At 39.2% G+C, this 19,768-nt stretch overlaps 1 protein-coding gene across 1 annotated transcript in view; it reads right to left on the bottom strand.

Moving 5' to 3' along the window:
* Positions 1-684: 684 nt before the first annotated feature.
* Positions 685-19,768, bottom strand: part of SCIN (scinderin) — a 67,690-nt gene continuing 48,606 nt past the window's right edge. Inside the window, exons 10-16 of the mRNA XM_057732413.1 lie at positions 15,011-15,101; positions 12,651-12,821; positions 8,874-9,051; positions 8,421-8,542; positions 5,709-5,786; positions 2,160-2,220; positions 685-1,532 (exon numbers count right to left, since the gene is read on the bottom strand). Of these exons, the coding sequence (XP_057588396.1) occupies positions 1,405-1,532; positions 2,160-2,220; positions 5,709-5,786; positions 8,421-8,542; positions 8,874-9,051; positions 12,651-12,821; positions 15,011-15,101 (829 nt within the window). The 3' untranslated portion in view covers positions 685-1,404. The remainder of the gene's footprint in view (positions 1,533-2,159; positions 2,221-5,708; positions 5,787-8,420; positions 8,543-8,873; positions 9,052-12,650; positions 12,822-15,010; positions 15,102-19,768) is intronic.

Raw genomic sequence — 19,768 nt, 5'->3', positions numbered from 1 at the left:
CAAATCTGAAACACACAGCCCTTCATCTCCCCAGCGAGAGGGTGAGCGTTCCTCAGATCCCGCCTCTGCTTCCCTGTCCCATGGAGGTGCAGCTTCCCCTCCTCAACCAGACGCCCCTCAGCTTACCGCCAAAGTTGACTTCTGCTCCCCAGGAGCGCGTCTTCTGCCCCAACTCCTGTTTTCTGTTAAGGGAGGAGGCGTCAGACTGAGGCGGCTCCAACGCCGTCAGCCGCCGTAAGCAAATCAAAATCAGCCTGCAAACGCCTCAGGGTTACGAAAGCCAAACCTAAGAACAACCAATCACAGTCAACTAGGCTTCCAACTGTAGCCAATCAGCAGTAATTTCCTTGCCTTGGTTCTACCTTTTCTCCATGGAAGTCTCTCCCACGTGCTCGGTTTGGCGCTGATTGATCCAAATGGATTTTTGCTCGAAAAAAAACCTCTTAAAACTGTTAATATGCTTCTGTTTATTTTTCAACAGGACCCAGGTTTCATTTGCACTATGGTATTTGAAGTTGAAAATTATATAACCATGGAAAAGTTTAATTTTGACTACTTAATGAGAATGAATTTTTTAAAAATTAAATTCATATTTATGCATAAAAGTAATACTTTTAACCTTAAAGTTACTCATGTAATTAACTGACACATCACATTTGAATAAAATGTCACAACAACCTTTTCAAAGAGATGTATTTTAATGATGAAAGACAGGATTAGTGAACTCTTTTTGTACATATCCTTTGTGATATTAAACATGTACTGTCAAATATAGAGACATATATAAAAGTGGATACGAGTACAAATTATTTTGTCATTAAAGAGCTGTGCTTTCAAAGGCTTTTTTAAAAGGCCAAAAAGGTAAAGTGTCTCCTAGAAAATGACAGGAGTTAATGGTATCAGTCATATTGGCTAAAGAAGGAAAACAACAAACTTTTAAAGCCATCTTAACAGAAACCTTACTGCAAATATGCGATTCTTTTGAACACAACACATAGAAAGGAGAGTAACCTCAAAGGCATTTAAAACTTTCTTCTCTGGTATATTAAAGTACAAGTTTGTCTAATCACTCCTGAATTGTAAACTTTCCTGACAAACTATCCTAGTCTGTCCCTAGCTTTTTGCCCTTAAGAGGTCATATAAAAGATGTGTCAGCATCCTGCAGAGCTAATATTGGTCCATAAAAAAAGTTTACTCTAAGTTATTTAAAAATATTAACGTAAGAAAATTCCAGTTTAAAAGAAATTTCAAACCAATACTAAGCATTAGAAAACAGCCACATGGCTGAGGTTAATTTTCTAAAGTCAAACAAACAAACAAGTTCCCCCTCTTTCCCCCCACAAACATCAATGGGACAGCTGCCCCATAATGCTTGTTTGTTTGCTTTTTCCTACAAAAATCAGTTTACCACCTGCTGGAATCCCAGCCCAGGAACCAGCCTGTGAATGTAGGCGGCTCATGGCCCTGTTTTATGATGACAATTGGCGTCCCCTTGTCTCTTCCAGAAGGGTCTGTCTCAAGGTACATTTTGGCTAAAAAGAGTTTAAAAGACAAATACATTCAGTTAGTTTCAATAAAAGTAAAATAACTATAGAATGAAAAGCCTTGCAATAAAAGGAATAAATCAAATATTCATTGCCCCAAAGTAGCCAATTCTACTCCATGTGAACAATTCTTTATTGTTTTCTCTCTTCTGCCATGGAATGTGCATGAGAGTCTCATTATTGCCTGAAAAAATTCCAAACTTTATGGAATTATCCTTATAGCATAGTTATTCTTTACTTTGCAATAATACAAAAAAAAAAAAAATTGTGCCAGAAAGACAGCATTCCTCAAAAGGACTTTATAAAAATCTAAGTTATCACAGTTATGGAGGTTTAACTATTTCCAAAGTAAAAGTGTTTAAGAGAATTAAAAATTTTCAGAATAAATTGATATAATTATATCCTAAATCACATAACAAATCATACTTTTCTTGTTCCTATTCTGAAATTCTTCAGCTTAAAAAAAATTCCTTTACTCTTTAGTTCTGAAGATGAAAGCTAAGATTCTTCTTGGTTCTGATAGGTGGTTTTGGAGGATGTGGTAAAAAAAGAAGTCAGGGACTTGTAACAACTATTCAGAATTACTGTCATAATTGCCCACAGGATCTAGCTTACCAGACTTCAGAGATTCTGCCCTCTCAACTTCATTAGCATCTTTTCCAATCCAAATAAAAATCTGAAAAATGAAGTAATAATAATACATATTGTTTTGGGGGTGTAGATGTGGTACAAGCCTTATGCAAAGTGCTTCTCATACAATCCCACTTAATCTTCACAACAACCCCAAAGTCAGGGATGTGGACATGGAGGCTCAGAGAGGTTCAATCACTTTCCTAATGTCTACACTTATTAAGAGATGCCTACAGCTTAGGGCATGGAAGCAACCTAAATGTCCATCAACAGATGAATGGATAAAGAAGATGTGGTACACTATTTACAATGGCAGGACATGGAAACAACCTAAATGCCCATCAACAAATGAATGGATAAAGAAGATGTGGCACATATATACAATGGAATATTACTCAGCTATAAAAAGGAATGAAATGGAGCTATATGTAATGAGGTGGATAGACCAAGAGTCAGTCATACAGAGTGAAGTCAGCCAGAAAGAGAAAAACAAATATTGTATGCTAACTCATATATACGGAATCAAAAAAAAAAAAAAAAGGTACTGATGAACCCAGTGACAGGACAAGAATAAGTATGCAGATGTAGAGAATGGACTGGAGGACATGGAGTTGGGGGGATGGGGGGGGCGAAGGGGAAGCAGGGACGAAGTGAGAGAGTAGCATAGACATATATATACTACCAATCGTAAAATAGATAGCCATTGGGAAGTTGCTGTATAACAAAGGGAGATCAACTCGATGATGGATGATGCCTTGGAGGGCTGGGACGGGGAGGGTGGCGGGGCGTCATGGGAGGGAGGGGATATGGGGATATGTGTATAAATACAGCTGATTCACTTTGGTGTACCTCATAAGCTGGTACAAGAGTGTAAAGCAATTATATTCCAATAAAGAGCTTTAAAAAAAAAAAAAGATGTGGTACATACGTACAATGGAATATTACTCAGCTATAAAAAGGAACGAAATTGGGACATTTGTAGAGACATGGATGGATCTCGAGACTGTCATACAGAGTGAAGTAAGTCAGAAAGAGAAAAGCAAATATCATATATTAACACACGTATGCCGAATATAGAAAAATGGTACAAATCAACTGGTTTGCAAGGCAGAAATAGAGACACAGGTGTAGAGAACAAACATATGGACACCAAGTGGGAAAAGTGGGGGGGGGGGACGTTGGGGGGAATGAATTGGGAGGTTGGGATTGCCATATATATACATTACCAATAAGAAAAAAAATATCAAATTGTACACTTTAAATATATGCAGTTTATTGTATGTCAACTGTATCTCAATAAAAGTTCTTAAAAAAAAAAAGAGATGCCTACAGCTTCCCTGGTGGTGCAGTGGTTAAGAATCCACCTGCCAATGCAGGGGACGCCCGGAAGATCGCACATGCCGCGGGCCTACTAACCCTGTGTGCCACAACTACTGAGCCTGCACTCTAGAGCATGTGAGCCACAACTGTTGAGCCCACATACTGCAACTACTGAAGCCCGCGCACTTAGAGCCCGTGCTCCACAACGAGAAGCCTGCACACAGCAACGAAGAGTAGCCCCCGCTTGCCACAACTAGAGAAAGCCCGCGTGCAGCGAGGAAGACCCAACGCAGCCGAAATTTATAAATAAATAAATAGTAAAATAAATCTTTAAAAAAGAGAGAGAGAGATGCCTAAATTTATATCCAGCCAATGTGACTCCAGATTTCACATTCTGGTATTTCATGTTTATACAGTGTTTTCTAGTTTATAAAGTGAGCTTTCCTGAAAACAACATATTGGCTGGTTTTTTGCAGCCACCCCTAGGGTGTAAGGCAGTCATCCCCATATTGTTATCCAGGGGGGACCACATGTAGCTTGTTCTTGGGCACCCCAGACTCCCTTTATGAACCCCTAACTTAACCCTAGAGTTTTTCTCCTACGGTATTGCATCCTGTCACACTGCGGCAAAAATGCTAAAATGTTTAGTATCTAAATATTGATTCTTTAAAAACAGATATATGTTCTCTATGTATCCTTCTTGTCAAATGTTAGGTTTTGTACTTCAGTGATGAAAACTTCTTCTGAATTCCCTCATAGTCAAATCACTTTAAGATGACTTGTAGGCAGAGAAGTTTTGGTCAAATTAGTTTTGATTATATTCTAATTCATACTGAAAGTGCTAGAATATTTGCTTGCAGGCACAGCACAAGCCATGACAGCATGGCCATGTAAATGAAAAGTATGATTGAAAAAAAAAAAAAGAAATGTAGTACAGGAAATATTCTAAAGTATCCATGATTATGGAAGCAACAGAGATGACTACAAATGGAAAAGATTAAATTCTGCTAAATAAGGAAACGTGGTTCTTATAATTCTTAAATACATAAAGGTGTTTTATTGACACAAGGTTTTAAATTTCATATCTAGAAATAAGTGATCCACTCACCTAGGGAGAATTTGTGACTAGATCCCAAATTCAAATATGATAATTCTAGACCAAGAAGCTAAGGTATAATATAACTGAATGACTTAGCAAGTAAGAAGAAACCTAAAAGTAACATATATCTGTGGTTGACTCTAAAACTAATCTTAATTCAGATAAGTGTTTTATAACTGTTCTATATAATTTAGCTCCTAACATTCATTTTTCCCTTTCACAAAAGAAAACAACTATCAGATGTGACATACAAAATCACCATTAATTTTCTACCAAATAAAGATATAGATATAGATATAGATATAGAACAGTAATAAATTTTACTGTGTAGATTCAAAACTATCCTGTGTCTGTTTCTTCCCCAGGGAAAGGGTCTCCTAGGATGTTTTGTCAAATTGCAAGAGAAATTCTGAATATTTCGGTCTCCCTGAGGCAGTATACCCCAGTGGCATTGCAACCAACTAATGCATTTATTACTTAAATGAGCAGATAAATGAATGTATGAATAAATTAGGAACAAGAGAATTTTACAAATATGAAAAATAGGGGCTTTTTTGGCCTACAACCATACAGCCAAAGATGGTCGCTGTGGAATTATTTCCACATTAAGAAACCAACTTGCCAGGACTTCCCTGGTGGTGCAGTGGTTAAGAATCTGCCTGCCAGTGCAGGGGACACGGGTTCGATCCCTGATCCGGGATTCCCACATGCCACGGAGCAACTAAGCCTGTGCGCCACAGATACTGAGCTCACTCACCACAACTACTGAAGCCCGTGTGCCTAAAGCCAGTGCTCTGCAACAACAGAAGCTACTGCAATGAGAAGCCCATGCACGACAATGAAGAGAAGCCCCTGCTCTCCGCAACTAGCGAAAGCCCACACATAGCAACGAAGGCCCAACACAGCCAAAAATAAATTAATTATTAAAAAAAAAAAAAGAAACCAACTTGCCACATGTACTAGTTTTATTTTTTGCCAAACTGTGGAGAGTTTCTTTTAAATACAGCCTAAATCCATGGGTCAATTTATTATTAAACTTGCTATTTCTCAAAGCAGGTTGTGTCACCTCCCAACTATAAGTATACTCTCTTGCTATGAACAAAATATAGTTTTACCTGTTCCCAAGCATCTAGTAACATGACATCATCTTCTGCTAAATCATCCTGGGTGAACTCTCCTGGAACCTCTTCAATCTGAAATGTATAAAAAAAGCTTTATGACCAAACCGTCAAGCAGTGATTTTTCTAATATACAGAATTCAAATGCCTTGTATTATTTGGAGCATAGCGAAAAAAAAAAAGAAGTTTGGTAGTCATTTTTTTCTTCCTTTTGGGCAATAAAGATTTACATAATTGTTTATCTGTTTAATCAGGTACCACAAACTGAGGGTTTCTTATTTGGCAAGGACAGTGCTTAACATAAACACTCTATATGGCCCTAGAGAGACACGTACAGTCAATCTGGCCACAGTTGTCTCTACTTCCACTTCCTTATGACAAGTTGCTTCACAGATTTCTGTCACCTTCCTAGTTCCTAAAGACATTTAAGTTTATGACCTGGGTATTAAATTGTCATTCATTTTGAAGCTCAAGATTATTTTAATAAAATCAATAGGTCTGGTCATTTTTATGAATCAATCATTTTCTGTAAAATGATATTATAACAATATTCTACATGCAAAGCTTCATTATTTTTATTTTAAATGGGTTAAATTGTGTTCTTGCTGGTCAACATTAAAGGGTAATGGGGAGGGTTAGTTTAATGCACCCATTACCAGCAGGCATGCATTAATCTGAAGTTCAAATTTTTAAAAGAATTATGGATGAAACCCCCAGAATCGTTAGGAAGGTGAGGCAGATTGGATTATGGTTTGCAATTCTTCACTCCTTCCCTCTGCTGTGTGACTCTGCAGGTGAAGTTGACTGTGACCTTGTGCTGTGTCATATTAGCAAATATGACTCTGCAGGCGCCCTTCTGTGCTCCTGGACTCTGTCCTGGGAAAAAAAGGCACAAACCAACCTGAAGCCCCCTGAGCATGACAATACCTATTTGTTGTAATCTGATGATATCTTGAGATTGTTACACAAAAATCAAACAAACACACACTAACCATTTACAGAGGGCAAGAAATACATTTATATTATCTTTTTACAGAATAATTACCAATCACATAATGCTTAAAAAAAGCAGAAACCTTAAATATCACTTACTCCATGCCAGGCACTGTTCTAATCCTTTATATGCAACAAATAATTTAATATTCACAACAACACTATGAAGTAGGTACTGGGATTATTCCCATTTTTCAGATGAGACAATTATAGCACAGAAAGGGTAAGTAACCAGCCTAAGGTCACACAGCCAGTAAATAATATTGCCAAGTAAGTGATATCGAACAGGCTGAACAGTTCTAAAAGCTGTGCTTTTAACCGACAGGCTCTGCTGTCTTGTATGAATCTACAGGTCTAAAGCCTGCTTTCTGATGATGGTTATAAGATCAAACCTTGTTAGTAACACTCCTTTTCCTTAAAATGTGAAGGGATTAGAGTTCCAAATATCAAACAAGAAAAAATGAGTAGGTGCAAAGGAATATGCAAATGACAAAACCCAAAAACTAATAGATTTTTTTTAACCTAAGAACAAAGCCTAAGTATTATTTTTATAAAATATATCTTCACTGGAAACAAACATGTTATTTATAACATTATTAGTAGGTAATATTAATGAGAAATTATAGGAGCATTTGCTGAAAAAGCCATTGTCTGGATGCATATCAGATTAACAGTCAAAAGAGTAAAACAAAAGATTTTTCTGACAAGTTTATAAAATATAGGGATTTCCTGCAAAGTAGGTGAACAACTACAGTGCCTACCAACCTAATATTTATCACAATCCACCATTTAAATCTTTAATTTTTAGGTCAAATCACTTGTAAGCTTGAAGTGTGGTTCACACATGAGCAGTTTCTTCTTTAAAACATCTTATTTCAAGCATGCAATGTACCTGGGAAAATGCTTACTAAATTTTCACGTGTGTGTTGAAAAGTAAAGCTTGTACAATATTTACCAAGACATGGTGACCAAATCTTTAGTTCAAATTTTATAGGCAAGGAATTCGTTCTTTAAACTAAAAATTTACACAAAAGCCTAGTATGTCAAACAGAGAAAGCAGAATTTTTGTGATTAAACTGAGATGAGGGGCCACAGCCCAGGATAATTCAGAGACCCACAGAAAATCACTCTTGTACACATACTTTTACTTCGAATTGCCTAGAACTCAAGGCCTGTGAATGCGCCTGTGACGATAACATAAAATATTCCTGCTGATTTCAGTTAATTTTCAGGTGTGTGTATAGCTTTCTGTGATTTTTCCCAAAGATCATAATATTTCCATAATATTTTTCACTGCATCAAGATGATGAAGCTTTTTATTTCCCTGGGAAAGTGCAGTGTAAAATCTACTTAGTTTAATCAGAGAAACCACTATTGTTACCCACAAAACGTGTCAAATTATTAAGTCAGCAAATCCAACCACATGCATATTTGTACAGCAACGACCACATGCGGACACAGGTGCAAAGTAGCTGATATTTTTAAGAGCAGGTTGATTTATATAGTACATTACAGTATTCCCATGCTTTCACATCCTTTACGTCACTGGCTCTTAAACAATCCTGTGTGGAGCAAAGATTGTCACCTGTGGTTTGCAGGTAAACTAAAACTGAGAACGGGAGCAGGAATGTGGCTGGAAAGTGTCAGAGCAACACCAGAATGCCTCTCTCTCCCAGTGCTGCTCGGTTCTACTCCAGGGTTTCACAGGACACTTACAATGAATCTTCCAGTTTTGTTGGAGCAGCCGTAAAGCCGAGGCGGATGGTCTTCAGCCTGGGTTTCTAGCAGGGGAGAGGTCTGGTAGTCTTTTTTCCCTCCGAGGGAATTCCAAAACTCCTCTGTGGAAAACGCAGTGAGTTAGCCAATGCATTTTCAGGAGCATATGGTCAGTATTCCTTTACACTAACAAATAATGGTATCTCACCTCAACTTCATTGTTAAGAAGTTACTTAAATATAGCAAGAGATATGACTATATTTATATAGTATACTACAGCTATAATAAATATAGCAGGCACCATCACCCACTTCTGCAACTAGCGAAAGGGTTCTTAATGCCCTATGACCATCACAAAGTTCCTATTTATGAAAAAAATAAATAAATAACAATGATGAGCAAGGATACCAAACGTAAGTTCTGGCTAGAGTCCTTGGCCCCACCTGTACACACCTGGTTCCTCGTCTTCCTGAATCCTTGTGGTTTTGCATTTCAGGACATTTGCTACATACTCTGCTCCTTTCTCCTCCTCCCGGCTGGCGCCTTTTCCTATCCAGATGTAGCCACTGTTTTGTTGCAGTTTCAGGACAAAAACATCATTGGAATTCAATGAGTTTGCATCAACATCTACCTAGAGTATGAAGAATGATAACATAATGATTCAAATTCATTGCTGCTCCCTCAATAAACATGTCCAAGAAGCTGTGACAGTTCCTAACCACCAATGGACGTCTGCCCTGATCCAGGATATTAATGCAGGGGGCACCAGGACACCACTAGGGAGTTATAAACATTTAGAGTAGGAGCACATTTCGCTGTGTCACTTTAACGCACACCCGCCCGCAGACAGTAGCACAAGGCTCTGAGAATAAAATGAGGTAAACTTAAGTGATACATAACAAGGATAATATTCAAAGAGACCGCAAGAAAGAGAATGGGTCATAACTGATGTTTAGAAAGAGTATGTAATATTCACAAATGGTAAATGTAAAGCACAGTGTTCAGTTTTTCTCTCCCCCAATAAAGAGGTTTGTCAGATAAAGGGACACCTAAAAATCATAAAACAGAGACTGGGGTCTAATATAGGCAAAGAGATAATAACATATATTCACTAAAAGGTTCTCCAGGCTCAGATACATTGTAGCTCAAATTATAAAAGTCTATCAGGGGTTAAAAACACAGCACTGACACACCCCCTTCCTTTCAACCGAGATGTTGTGGGCAACGTCTGGAATGGGCCAGGTGAGTACAGTTCCGGTCCGTGTGGCCACAGAGTAAATGAGAGGCACCTGGCTGAGACCAGACTCCAGCCTGAGGGTGAGGCTGAAGGTGGAGCCTCAGGGCAAGGACAAGGCATGTACAGAGAGCCTGAGGTCCTAGGATGGGTTTGTGTCTTTGACCGTGTCTATGACCTTCTCATTCTGTATCTCTGCGCTGGTCTCTGTGAGATCCTCTGTTTGGCCATGGGATTGTGTGACTGTGACAATATGTATATGACTTTCCATGGGACTGTGGGACTCTACTGTAACGTGTGCTAACAGGGAGATGAAGAAGAACCAGGAAACAAGACTGTGATGGGGCAGCCATGAGGGAGGAAAGAATCAAGAGTGAGGTGTCCTGAGGCCAAGTGAAGAGAGTGCTTCAAGAAGGAGCTGGTGATGCCATTTGACCAACTGTGTCGAGCTGCCAGAGGAAGGCATCAACCATGCGGAGAGCTGGGTTTCACCAGGTTCGTCAGGACCCTGTCCCCAGAGAGAGTACTAGAGAAGCAAGGAATGGCTGCTGGAAGCTTTAAAGATGTATCCCAGGTGTTGGTAACATCCAAGGAAGTGGCTCCACGGACCAAGCTCAAAGGAATCTATCAGATGTGATGACGGAGATTTATAGGAACCATGACTTCCAATTTCTAATCCAAAGGCCCCTCGCTGGTACAGAGGACAGAGCTGGGATGATGGAGGGACAGGGGACAAGAGGCCCACACCCAGCCTCCTGTGGGATCAGGGCGGTAGCTCCACAACAGAACATTAGAAAGCTTTAGCCTCCCAGGAGATGAAAACTGAAAGCCTTATAAACAATGTTTTGACTAATGCATTTCAGAGAAGCTAGGAATGCTAAGGCTGGTTTGAGAGGCTGCAAGAGAATAAAGAATCTGTATCGCAAGCAGCTCACAACGCCTCATAGAGAAGTACCCACTGAGAAGAGACCAGGACCGGAATGACTCTCCTCGACCCTTTCGTATGAAATCAACTGAGGGGCCTGTGGGTGAGAGTTTCCCCATCAATTTGATAGGTTAAAAAAATTAGTCATAAAAAAAAAAGAAAAAAAAAATTAGTCATAACTGAACACATGAGAATCCATGCACAGAATGTTCTGGATGAGATCAATACATAATGGCATTTAAATTATATGACTAAATGAGATCACCCTGAACAGGGCCAAGACTGAGCCTTGGAGGGTTCAAGAGCTTAGAGGACGTGCAGAGGGGGAGAATCCAGCAAAACTGGATGCAAGTGCAAACAGTCTTCAGGTGAGTGGCCCTCAGGTGTGGAAGAAATCCTGTAAGTGAGGCGTTTCAGAAGCCTAGTTTAAAAAAGAATAGTGTTTTGAGAAGACAGGAAAGGGTGACTGGGGCAAATGCTAGCAGGAGGTTGGGAAACGTGGGATCAGAGGAGATTTTTCACGGCAAAAGGCAGGTAATTGGCAAACTAGATAAAACCCATCTGGGTGGAGTGGCAGGAAGGGATGGCTGAGTGGAGTGGCTTTTGAGAGAGGAGGCTTAGCACAGTAGGGACAGTGAGTGAGTGAAGACGACTCTTTTCAGGATCTGTACTCTTAAGGAGAACAGAGAAAGGTTTTGGCAGCCGGGAGGGTCAGGGTCAAAAGAGAGTTTTTAAAGAAAGGATGGGAGTGTTTTAAAGGCATGTTTGTGCTCCAAAGTAAGTGATCCAGGAGAGAAGGATAAATTGGTCATAGAGAAAAGGTAGGAGATGATTGCCAGCAATAATGACGAACTGGAATTGGAATAAGAACATGGGACAGAGAAATCCAAGGAAGTCCTTAGCCAGAGGACAGGGGACCCTGGACAGAAGTTGGGCGGGAGGTGAGGACAGGTGGAATTTGGTCTGAGATAGGAGTCACTTTATTTATTTATGTAATAAATATGTATTCATTTATTTACCAATATATTGGTTTATACAAACATTATTATTTTTATTAATTTATGGATAAGAATATGTAGATATTAAAGTATGTCTTAGTATTTGTATGTAAATAACGATTATAAAATATTTATTAATTTTTAGATACCAAAAAATTAACAATTGAAATTCATTTCATAAAACAGGCGGGAAGGGGACTTCCCTAGTGGGGCAGTGGTTAAGACTCTGCCTGCAAATACAGGGGACACAGCTTCGAGCCCTGGGCTGGGAAGATCCCACAGGCTGCAGAGCAACTATGCCCATGTGCCACAACTGCAGAGCCTGCGCTCTAGAGCCCACGAGCATGCTGTGACCCACCTGCTGCTCAGGGCTCGGCTAAATGGCTTGGCAGAGGGTCCAGGTTTGGGGATGTACAGAAAATACAGGGCAACTGGGTGTGACTTGGGAGCCCTGGGTTTCCATGGTGACCAAGGTGACGGGGTTATGAAGCGTGGTGAATCCTCCTTGAAGTCAAAGCACTCGGCTATTTAAAAATCTGGGCCCACTGACCTTGCCTGTACCTGGCGGTCTTGTGGTCTGACACTGTGATCTGGGGCTTGACTTCTTTCACAGCTGCTGTCAGAGACAGCTTGTGTGGCCCCTGAGTTATGGATCTGGCCCAATGTGGCAAAACTTGCTTTCCACGGTCCTTACACTTGCACAAATAAGGGCCTTCCCTCTCAAATTCCCCCAGTGTGCTCACCTGACCGTCATCCTCAATCCATCTTCCCCCAGGCCTTTCAAGATACAGGTTAAGCTACCTCACCCCGTTCACAGCTTGATTTGTTACGTTATTCTTAAAATTCATTTGTTTTGTTACAATGTGGTTGAAAAATATGAGAGGGCTGGTATCTGAAGTTACCTTTTTACCTGATTCTCCTGCTTTTAGTACTTTTTATACTGAATGCTGGATTAATGATAGAAATGAAGAGGGGTTTCTTGCCAATTCTTTTAAAGACTAATATTTGCTGATGCCCCAGGTCCACTGGGAAGTCCATGAGCGGGGCAGGTTTTACTGAATGCATGACGTTACCTCCACAATTCTGGTGATCGATGCCAGGTTTCTTCTGACTTGAAAGAGGCGTGTAGGGGTGGCTGGCGCCTGACCTCCTTTCTTTGATGTTCCGTTCTTGTAAATAATGAGCGGTTTGTCTTTGAACAAACTCAGCAGGTGGGCAGGTTCTTTGCCTTGGGAGACTCGGATCTGGGGGCAGTGGAGATAAAAGAAATGTAATAAAGAGTGCAATGAAAGAAGGCTGTATTTCCAAAGGCGTCCTTATTTTTCTTTTTGAAAACAAAACTAAAAATAAATAAAAAGTCAAGAGCAGGATGAACAATGATTAACAGAAAATACAGGTTAATAATAATCAAGCGCAGCTTCCTCACTGACTTAGGAACCATTCGCTACTCCAAACACAGCACCTTTTCAGGGCACACAGCACCATGCTGCACCACTTTCTGCTTCCAGAAAGCACAGAGATGTAAGTCTGTTCATCTACATCTCCAAAAGGGGAAAACCAGCAAAGTGCTGATGTATGCCATCTCTTACGAAAACTACTCTTTTTTACAAGGGCACCAAGATTTCTAGATATTTAGGGGTATTCCTGTTTCTCATGTGCTTTGGATCTTGTTCAGAAGGTTAGGAGATACGCATTCATTTAAATGCTTCCAAAAATAAGACAACACGAAAGCATCCTCATTCTTGTTGCATCCCTACCACTGTGAGATGAAAAAAATCATCGTAATCTGGGGATGAATAAAGATTTTAATCCAAACATCAAAAACTAGCAAAAATAAACAGAATAGACTTTTTACTTTTTAACTCACCTATGGAAATGGTAATAGCAGATTTGCTTAATGTAAGCGCTTTTTAAAATACAATATAAGGACTTTTCAGGATAAGGAAATTGAAGACAATAAATGGCAAATTATTTAATTTCACCTATCAGTTTAATAGTAGATACTGAATTAGACATGAATTTCCTATTTCTTGCATAATCTATTGATGCATTTATTTACATAAAGAGTTCAAATTTTGTGTCAAGCCCCTATCTTTTTTTTCAATTATTTTCCCTATGATAAAATTGAAATATCTCCCCTACCCTCGTCTGTCTTTTCCTAGAAGCCAAGTGAATGGGAAAACTGACGCACATACCATCACAGGGAAGCCTAGGGAGCACTGAAAGTAACTAACTCCACAGATATCTTTCAATTGGTAGACATTCAAATAAGCGAGTAGCAAATTATGAAAATGGCTTCTGAGTCACAACCCCAAAGCTTGAGGCAAGGTTAGCTAAGCACCTAAAACTGTTGGCTTAGCATTTCCCATAACATTGAGAAAACCTCAACTGCCAAAATCAGAGAAAGAGGGCCACTGATTAAGACCCATTCTCCACTGCGAAATGAAAATAAGAGAGAGAAAGGTAAATTGAAAAATTTTCAGTACTGTTAATACAGTCTAAGAAGGAATGTTTAAAACAGCAATTCAGGACTTGATTTATGCAATACTGTAAATGACTGCCATCTAGTGGTGAAAGTAAGCATTACCATTTCATTGTCAATTTAGGATTCAACTGGCTGACAACAGAAATTCATGTACTGGGTATATCAAATATTTAACTGTGAAATATAGAATTTATAAGACACAGTGCATATCTTCAAAGTTTTTTCATGATTTGGTAAGGACTAGCTGAAAGCTCAATTAAATGACAGATGATGTCAGTTCTTAGAAATATTTCATTCAAGAAATGAATATAATAGTTCACTGAAATTCATGGGAAGTTCATGGGGAATTAGTGCATTTAAAGAATTTGTTAATTAACAATTAACAGAGTTAGCTTATTTTTAAAAAGTTAATATGCACCTTTAAATTTAGGTCTAACTTGCTTTATTTAGGAACTAAAAACCTAGATGGGAATAAAACCAGCTGGAAGACCAAATTCAGCCTGCACATCTTTGTTATTATGTACTAAAGTATTGAACTTACTTTTCTAATTACTTACTTAATACCTTCGAAGAAGCCATTACACATTTATAAAGATTTGAAAACTGGAAAGTGATCAGCTGGAAGTGATAACTCAGGTAGAACAGTTTTAATAACAAGTGGATGTCATTGATCTGATATGATTCTCAAGGAAAGATTCTTTGGAGCTCTTAAATCTGTCAATAGTTTACTTTTGTTTCTGTTTTTTAAATTTTCTTTGCTCCTCCTTTTCCAGAATCTGAGAGAATAAGTATGGCATGAGAATAGGAATATTTAAATTCTAAAATGAAAAAAATATAATATTTAGAAAGTGTCAAATTCCCATCCCAATTTGGGAGAAAGGTTTTAACTAGACACTGGGCTTGCAAAACGTTAACTTGCATGAGTTTTGGGGGTAAAAACATCCCAACCTGCACAGCCTGGCCCCCAAGGGATCTATCCAGCTGAACAGTCAGGAACGCAGAGGTCGTCAGCTCATCCCTCGAGGCATTTGCTCCCTGCCTGGAGGAACCAAAGTGAAACAAATTAGCTTGTATTTAAGTTTTAAGATATTCTAATGTAGGCATTTCAAGCAGAAACTTAACATGAAAGATCAAGAAGAAACCAGCTGTTTTGACACGATGAAGGCACAGAAGCTATTGTTTTCTGAAAGCATTTACTAACACTGAGCCTGTGTACTGTTTAGAACTACATACAGTAGGTATCTTTAATCTCCATTTCATAGGTCCAGTTTTCGTTCCACAATAACTTCGCTTAAGTAGTCGATTCTGTCTTATTTCAAGTTGAAGCTGCCTATTTTGGGAAACCATCTTCACAGTGGTGAACATAATCCATTTGAGTAGAATACGAACCAAATCTATTAGGCTGGATATTAGAAGCACTTTATCTTTGCGTGAATGTTTGGTGAGCATAGCAACAAATGTGTGGATCCAGAAAAATCCAGAACGTCATCATCAGAAGTAGGCCATGGTGAGGCCCCATTCTGTCATTCTAGCAATTCTTTAAAGGAGTTATTAATTAAACTATAAAAGAAACTAAACTACCAGTGACCCAGATAAGAGTCAATGAATCAACCCATCCAGTTGATTTGCAACTTCTCTTTCTAGGGTAGCTTGTGGCTATAACTCCAACGACTAGCTTAACCTGCACAGCAACCTCTGGGAGAGCTGCATATTTGATGACTTTGTGGAAGGGAAAAGCCGGCAAAAGTACTGAGCATCGTTTCGAGCCAATCCTCCCATCTCTGTGTAACTGGGGGTCAGCAGGAAGAACACTAATCCTGGAATTGGATTTCGAAAATTAATTATATTCTTTCTTCTGAAGGTTTGAGAGTGACCTACCTGTCCCATACCCAGAACAGATTAACAACAGCCTCCCAACCTGGCCACACCTCCCCCCCAAAACACAGAGTTCAGGGAGCACGTCTCATTCATCTCAGAATATTTCATTGCACCAACAAAGTCAAATGATTGATATAAAAATGTTCTACAGGGGGTGCAAAAAAAAGAAAAAGAAAAAAAAAGGATAGGCTCATGTCAGGCATACTTTTAAAAAAATAAAAAATGTTTTTCATAATAAGGGCACTTATAAAGATATAGCCTTTTAATGCTAATAGCATGAGCCTATCATGCTAACAAACTTCCGGGAGCCACTGGGAGCACCGGGTGGGGAGTAACACAGAGCTGAGGAAACGGCAGGGTCCCTTAGTGCCTGTCCTTCCGTCCTCACACCTGCAATTTCTTGGATGTTTCTTCATTTCCTTTCTTTTCTGCAGGAAAAAAATTCAACCAACTAATGGACAACATCACCAAACTTTTGTCACCATTTTACTTTTTTTCTTTTCCTGCAGTATTTCAACCAGGGAAACTGCAAACCCTCACCAAACTTTTGCCATCTGACACTCTTAATAAATATTTCACTGTTCACCTTGAGCCCTTTTTCTTCCTGTCAAAGTGACCCATGCTTCCAACCACACAGATTCAAACTAACTTGCTTTACGCATCTATGACCCAGGCGGTCAAGGACTCCACTGCAATCAAGACATAAAGTTGCTCTTTGCCTCTAATTTTGAAATCCTGTGCTTGGGGGAGAAAAGCAATCTACTTTGATACGATTTCTTCTTTATAAGTCTGTGGTACTTGTTACTCATTAAAACTAAATGCTGCATGAAAATGGAATTTACTGTTTCAAGAGACTCATCATTGCCACTGTTCAAAGTTTGTTCAATTTCAATTATTTGACATTTCAGAGAAAAGATCACCGCTGAAATTATTTTTCCCCTATAATTTTAAAATAAAAGTGGCTTCAGAAATAAACAGACAAATTTGTGTATTTGGTAGTGATTTAATTCTAGTTTGTCTCCTTTAACTCTGCCTCCTGGATTTAAGCTACTTACATCCCTGCACTGAAATTATCACATAAACTGGAAAGCTGTTTAATTTGAAAGCTAGTCTTTGAGAGGCATTTTAATATCACCCATGATATTAAATGACAAAGACTCACAAAAGGACTCAATTATCTAACTTATATTTTTGATATCTCAAAAAGTCATACATTCTCATCACAGAAACCTTGAACACATCAAACTGAAAGAAGAAAACTGTGACCCTCTCCCCCACTCCCAGTTCTAGCCCAAAGGTTGTGACTCTTAAAAATGCGGTATATTTTCATTGTCTTTTTCTCTTTGATTTCTTTACAGTGAGAACCAAACTTGTTCTCCTCCTGAATTCCTTATCTCAGTGAATAAAACACTACCCACCTGTGCACAGACCAGAAATCTGGGGCCACCCTCAACTTGGTCATCTTCACCGTTTCCCGAAACCAGTCATTCAGATGTCAACTCCTTAATACTTTGCAAACGTGCTCATCATTTCCCTCCCTTCCACTGAGCTCTGGCCGTATGATCATTCAGTTGGATTAGTGCAACAAATTCCAAATGGCCTCTCTGCCACAAGTCTCCCACCAGTCCATTCTTTAGATGTTAACCAACATAAGTTCTCTAAGATGGAAACCAATCATGTCACTCCCCTATGCAAACACTTTGACTGCCTCCCACTGCCCTGAAAACGAAGTTCATCTTCCCCAGGATAGTTATGAGCCCATTCACCATTTGGCTTCCTCTAATTTCTCTGATTTCATCTTCTGCTCCTTAACTTTGCTCTAGCCATACATCGTTACTAATCGAATAGAACATGCTTTTCCCTGCATTGCTTGCAACAACTTCCCTATTTGCTTGCTTTCCTTGCTCCCATTCCTGCTCTGACTTAGATGTCACTTCGAGAAGCGCTTCACCAGTAGCCTAGGAGTGAGCTCAAGTGTCTGCCCCTAATTCCCCAGAGATCACTCAGTTTGGTTTTATCTTAAACTCTTCATACTTCATTGAAATGCCTGATAATCATCTTTCTCTCTTTAAAGTATAAACTCTTGGGGAACTTTTTTTTCCCACCACTGTGTCTTTAGTATCCAGCTCAGTGCTTGGCACATACAAAGTGCTCAATGAATACTTCAAAAAAGATTTAAGGAATAGCTACTGCATTTAAAATTTATAATCTGATTTAATCTGTTTTAGTTATAACCACATAGTTGTTGATATGCATTACAAATTGCTAATTCCTCAAAACATTCTCTTGAATTAATTAGTTTTTCTCGTTTGATCTAAGTGCCACAATTAATATTTTTTACATACCAAAAAGAATTGAGGAAGACCAAGAAACAGAATGTAAAAGAAAAGCTGACTCAGAACAATAAATTTATCCCTACAAATGCCATGCTTTGCACACGCGCTTTTCTGAATTAAAACTTTAGAAAAGGAAATCGCAAAATAAGGACATAGCTTATACCAGGGCCTTAAAGAGAGCTACAGATCAAGGGGTGAAATATTGCTTCACCAGTTATAAGAGTTGTGACTTTGGGTTAAATTACTTAATCTGCCTGAGTCCTCCCTTCCTTTTTATCTTTATCTTTCACTTGAAAAGAATCTGGTTGTGAGGAAGAAAGATAATATATGGAAACATCTAGCACTTTGCTGCCACAAACCAGCTGCTCAAAAAAAACGGTTGCTATGAAGATGGCATCTCAAACACAGAGCTAAATAGCTAAATACATTCATCTTTGACAGGATATGATGTGACTTTGGGGTTGGAAATGTCCCTGGAAACAGTGGTTCTCATTAAGGCCATGGTGTACATTAGAATCTCAGAGTTCCGCCACCTGGGAGTCTGATTATTTGGTATAAAGTGGGAGCCAGGCATTTGGATTTGTGAAAAATTGCCTGGGTTAGTATGTGCAGCTAGTGTTTGGAACCATTGCCTAAGGCAGTACCTGTCAATCACCAAAGCGCATACGAATCATCCTGAGATCTTGTTAAAATGCAGGTTCTGCTTTAGTGGGTCAAAGAAGGAGACTGACTGACTTTATTTCTAACCAGCTCCCCAGTGATGCCCATACTTCTGGTTCCCAGATCACCCTTTGGGTACCAAGAATCTATCGGGTAGGGATAATCATCTCCTCTCCTGAACTTGCTGAAACTCAAGGCACTGGCCAGTATAAGTGGTAAGTGGTCAAACTGTGGGGACAGATGAGTCTGTCATCTGGTGGGATGTCCACCACATAGAAATGTCACCATATCAGCAGACACCTGAGTCCACATACATTCAATAGGCTCACTGAAGATTGCCATCACCATGTAGGCAAAGACAGGATCCTACTTCACCCTTGTACCTTTGACCTACACCTCTCAGCTTTAAGATCTTTTTTGAAAATTCCTTTCTTTTTCTCAGTCTTCTCAGAAATGCTCTACCTTCCCCTGATTTCACTTAAGAAAAAGTTTGAGAATCCCACATTACATGATTTATTGCAGAATCCCTGCTCTGTTGGAATAGTCTAGCATGCTATGTGTCCTTCACTTACTTAGCTGGATACTCCCCATTGGCACTCTAAGTAAACTTAACCTTCAATTAACTCAAATCATTATGCAAAACCATACAAGATATGGATACAATGGCATTCTTCCTTTATTACTGCTATGAATTTCACAAGGACAAAGAATAAGGATGCATCAGTTTGCAGTCTCTGGAGTGTGAAACAGAACTACAAAGCAGACACATGCCTTAGAGGATTTGCTTCATTGAAATGTTGCAGCTTCAATCAGGATGGGCTCTGTGAATGTT

This window comes from Hippopotamus amphibius, chromosome 4 (assembly GCF_030028045.1).
Source record: "Hippopotamus amphibius kiboko isolate mHipAmp2 chromosome 4, mHipAmp2.hap2, whole genome shotgun sequence".
NCBI lineage: Eukaryota > Metazoa > Chordata > Mammalia > Artiodactyla > Hippopotamidae > Hippopotamus > Hippopotamus amphibius.
Note: the sequence above shows the minus strand (reverse complement) of the source record. Positions and strands in the feature narration are given on the sequence as shown.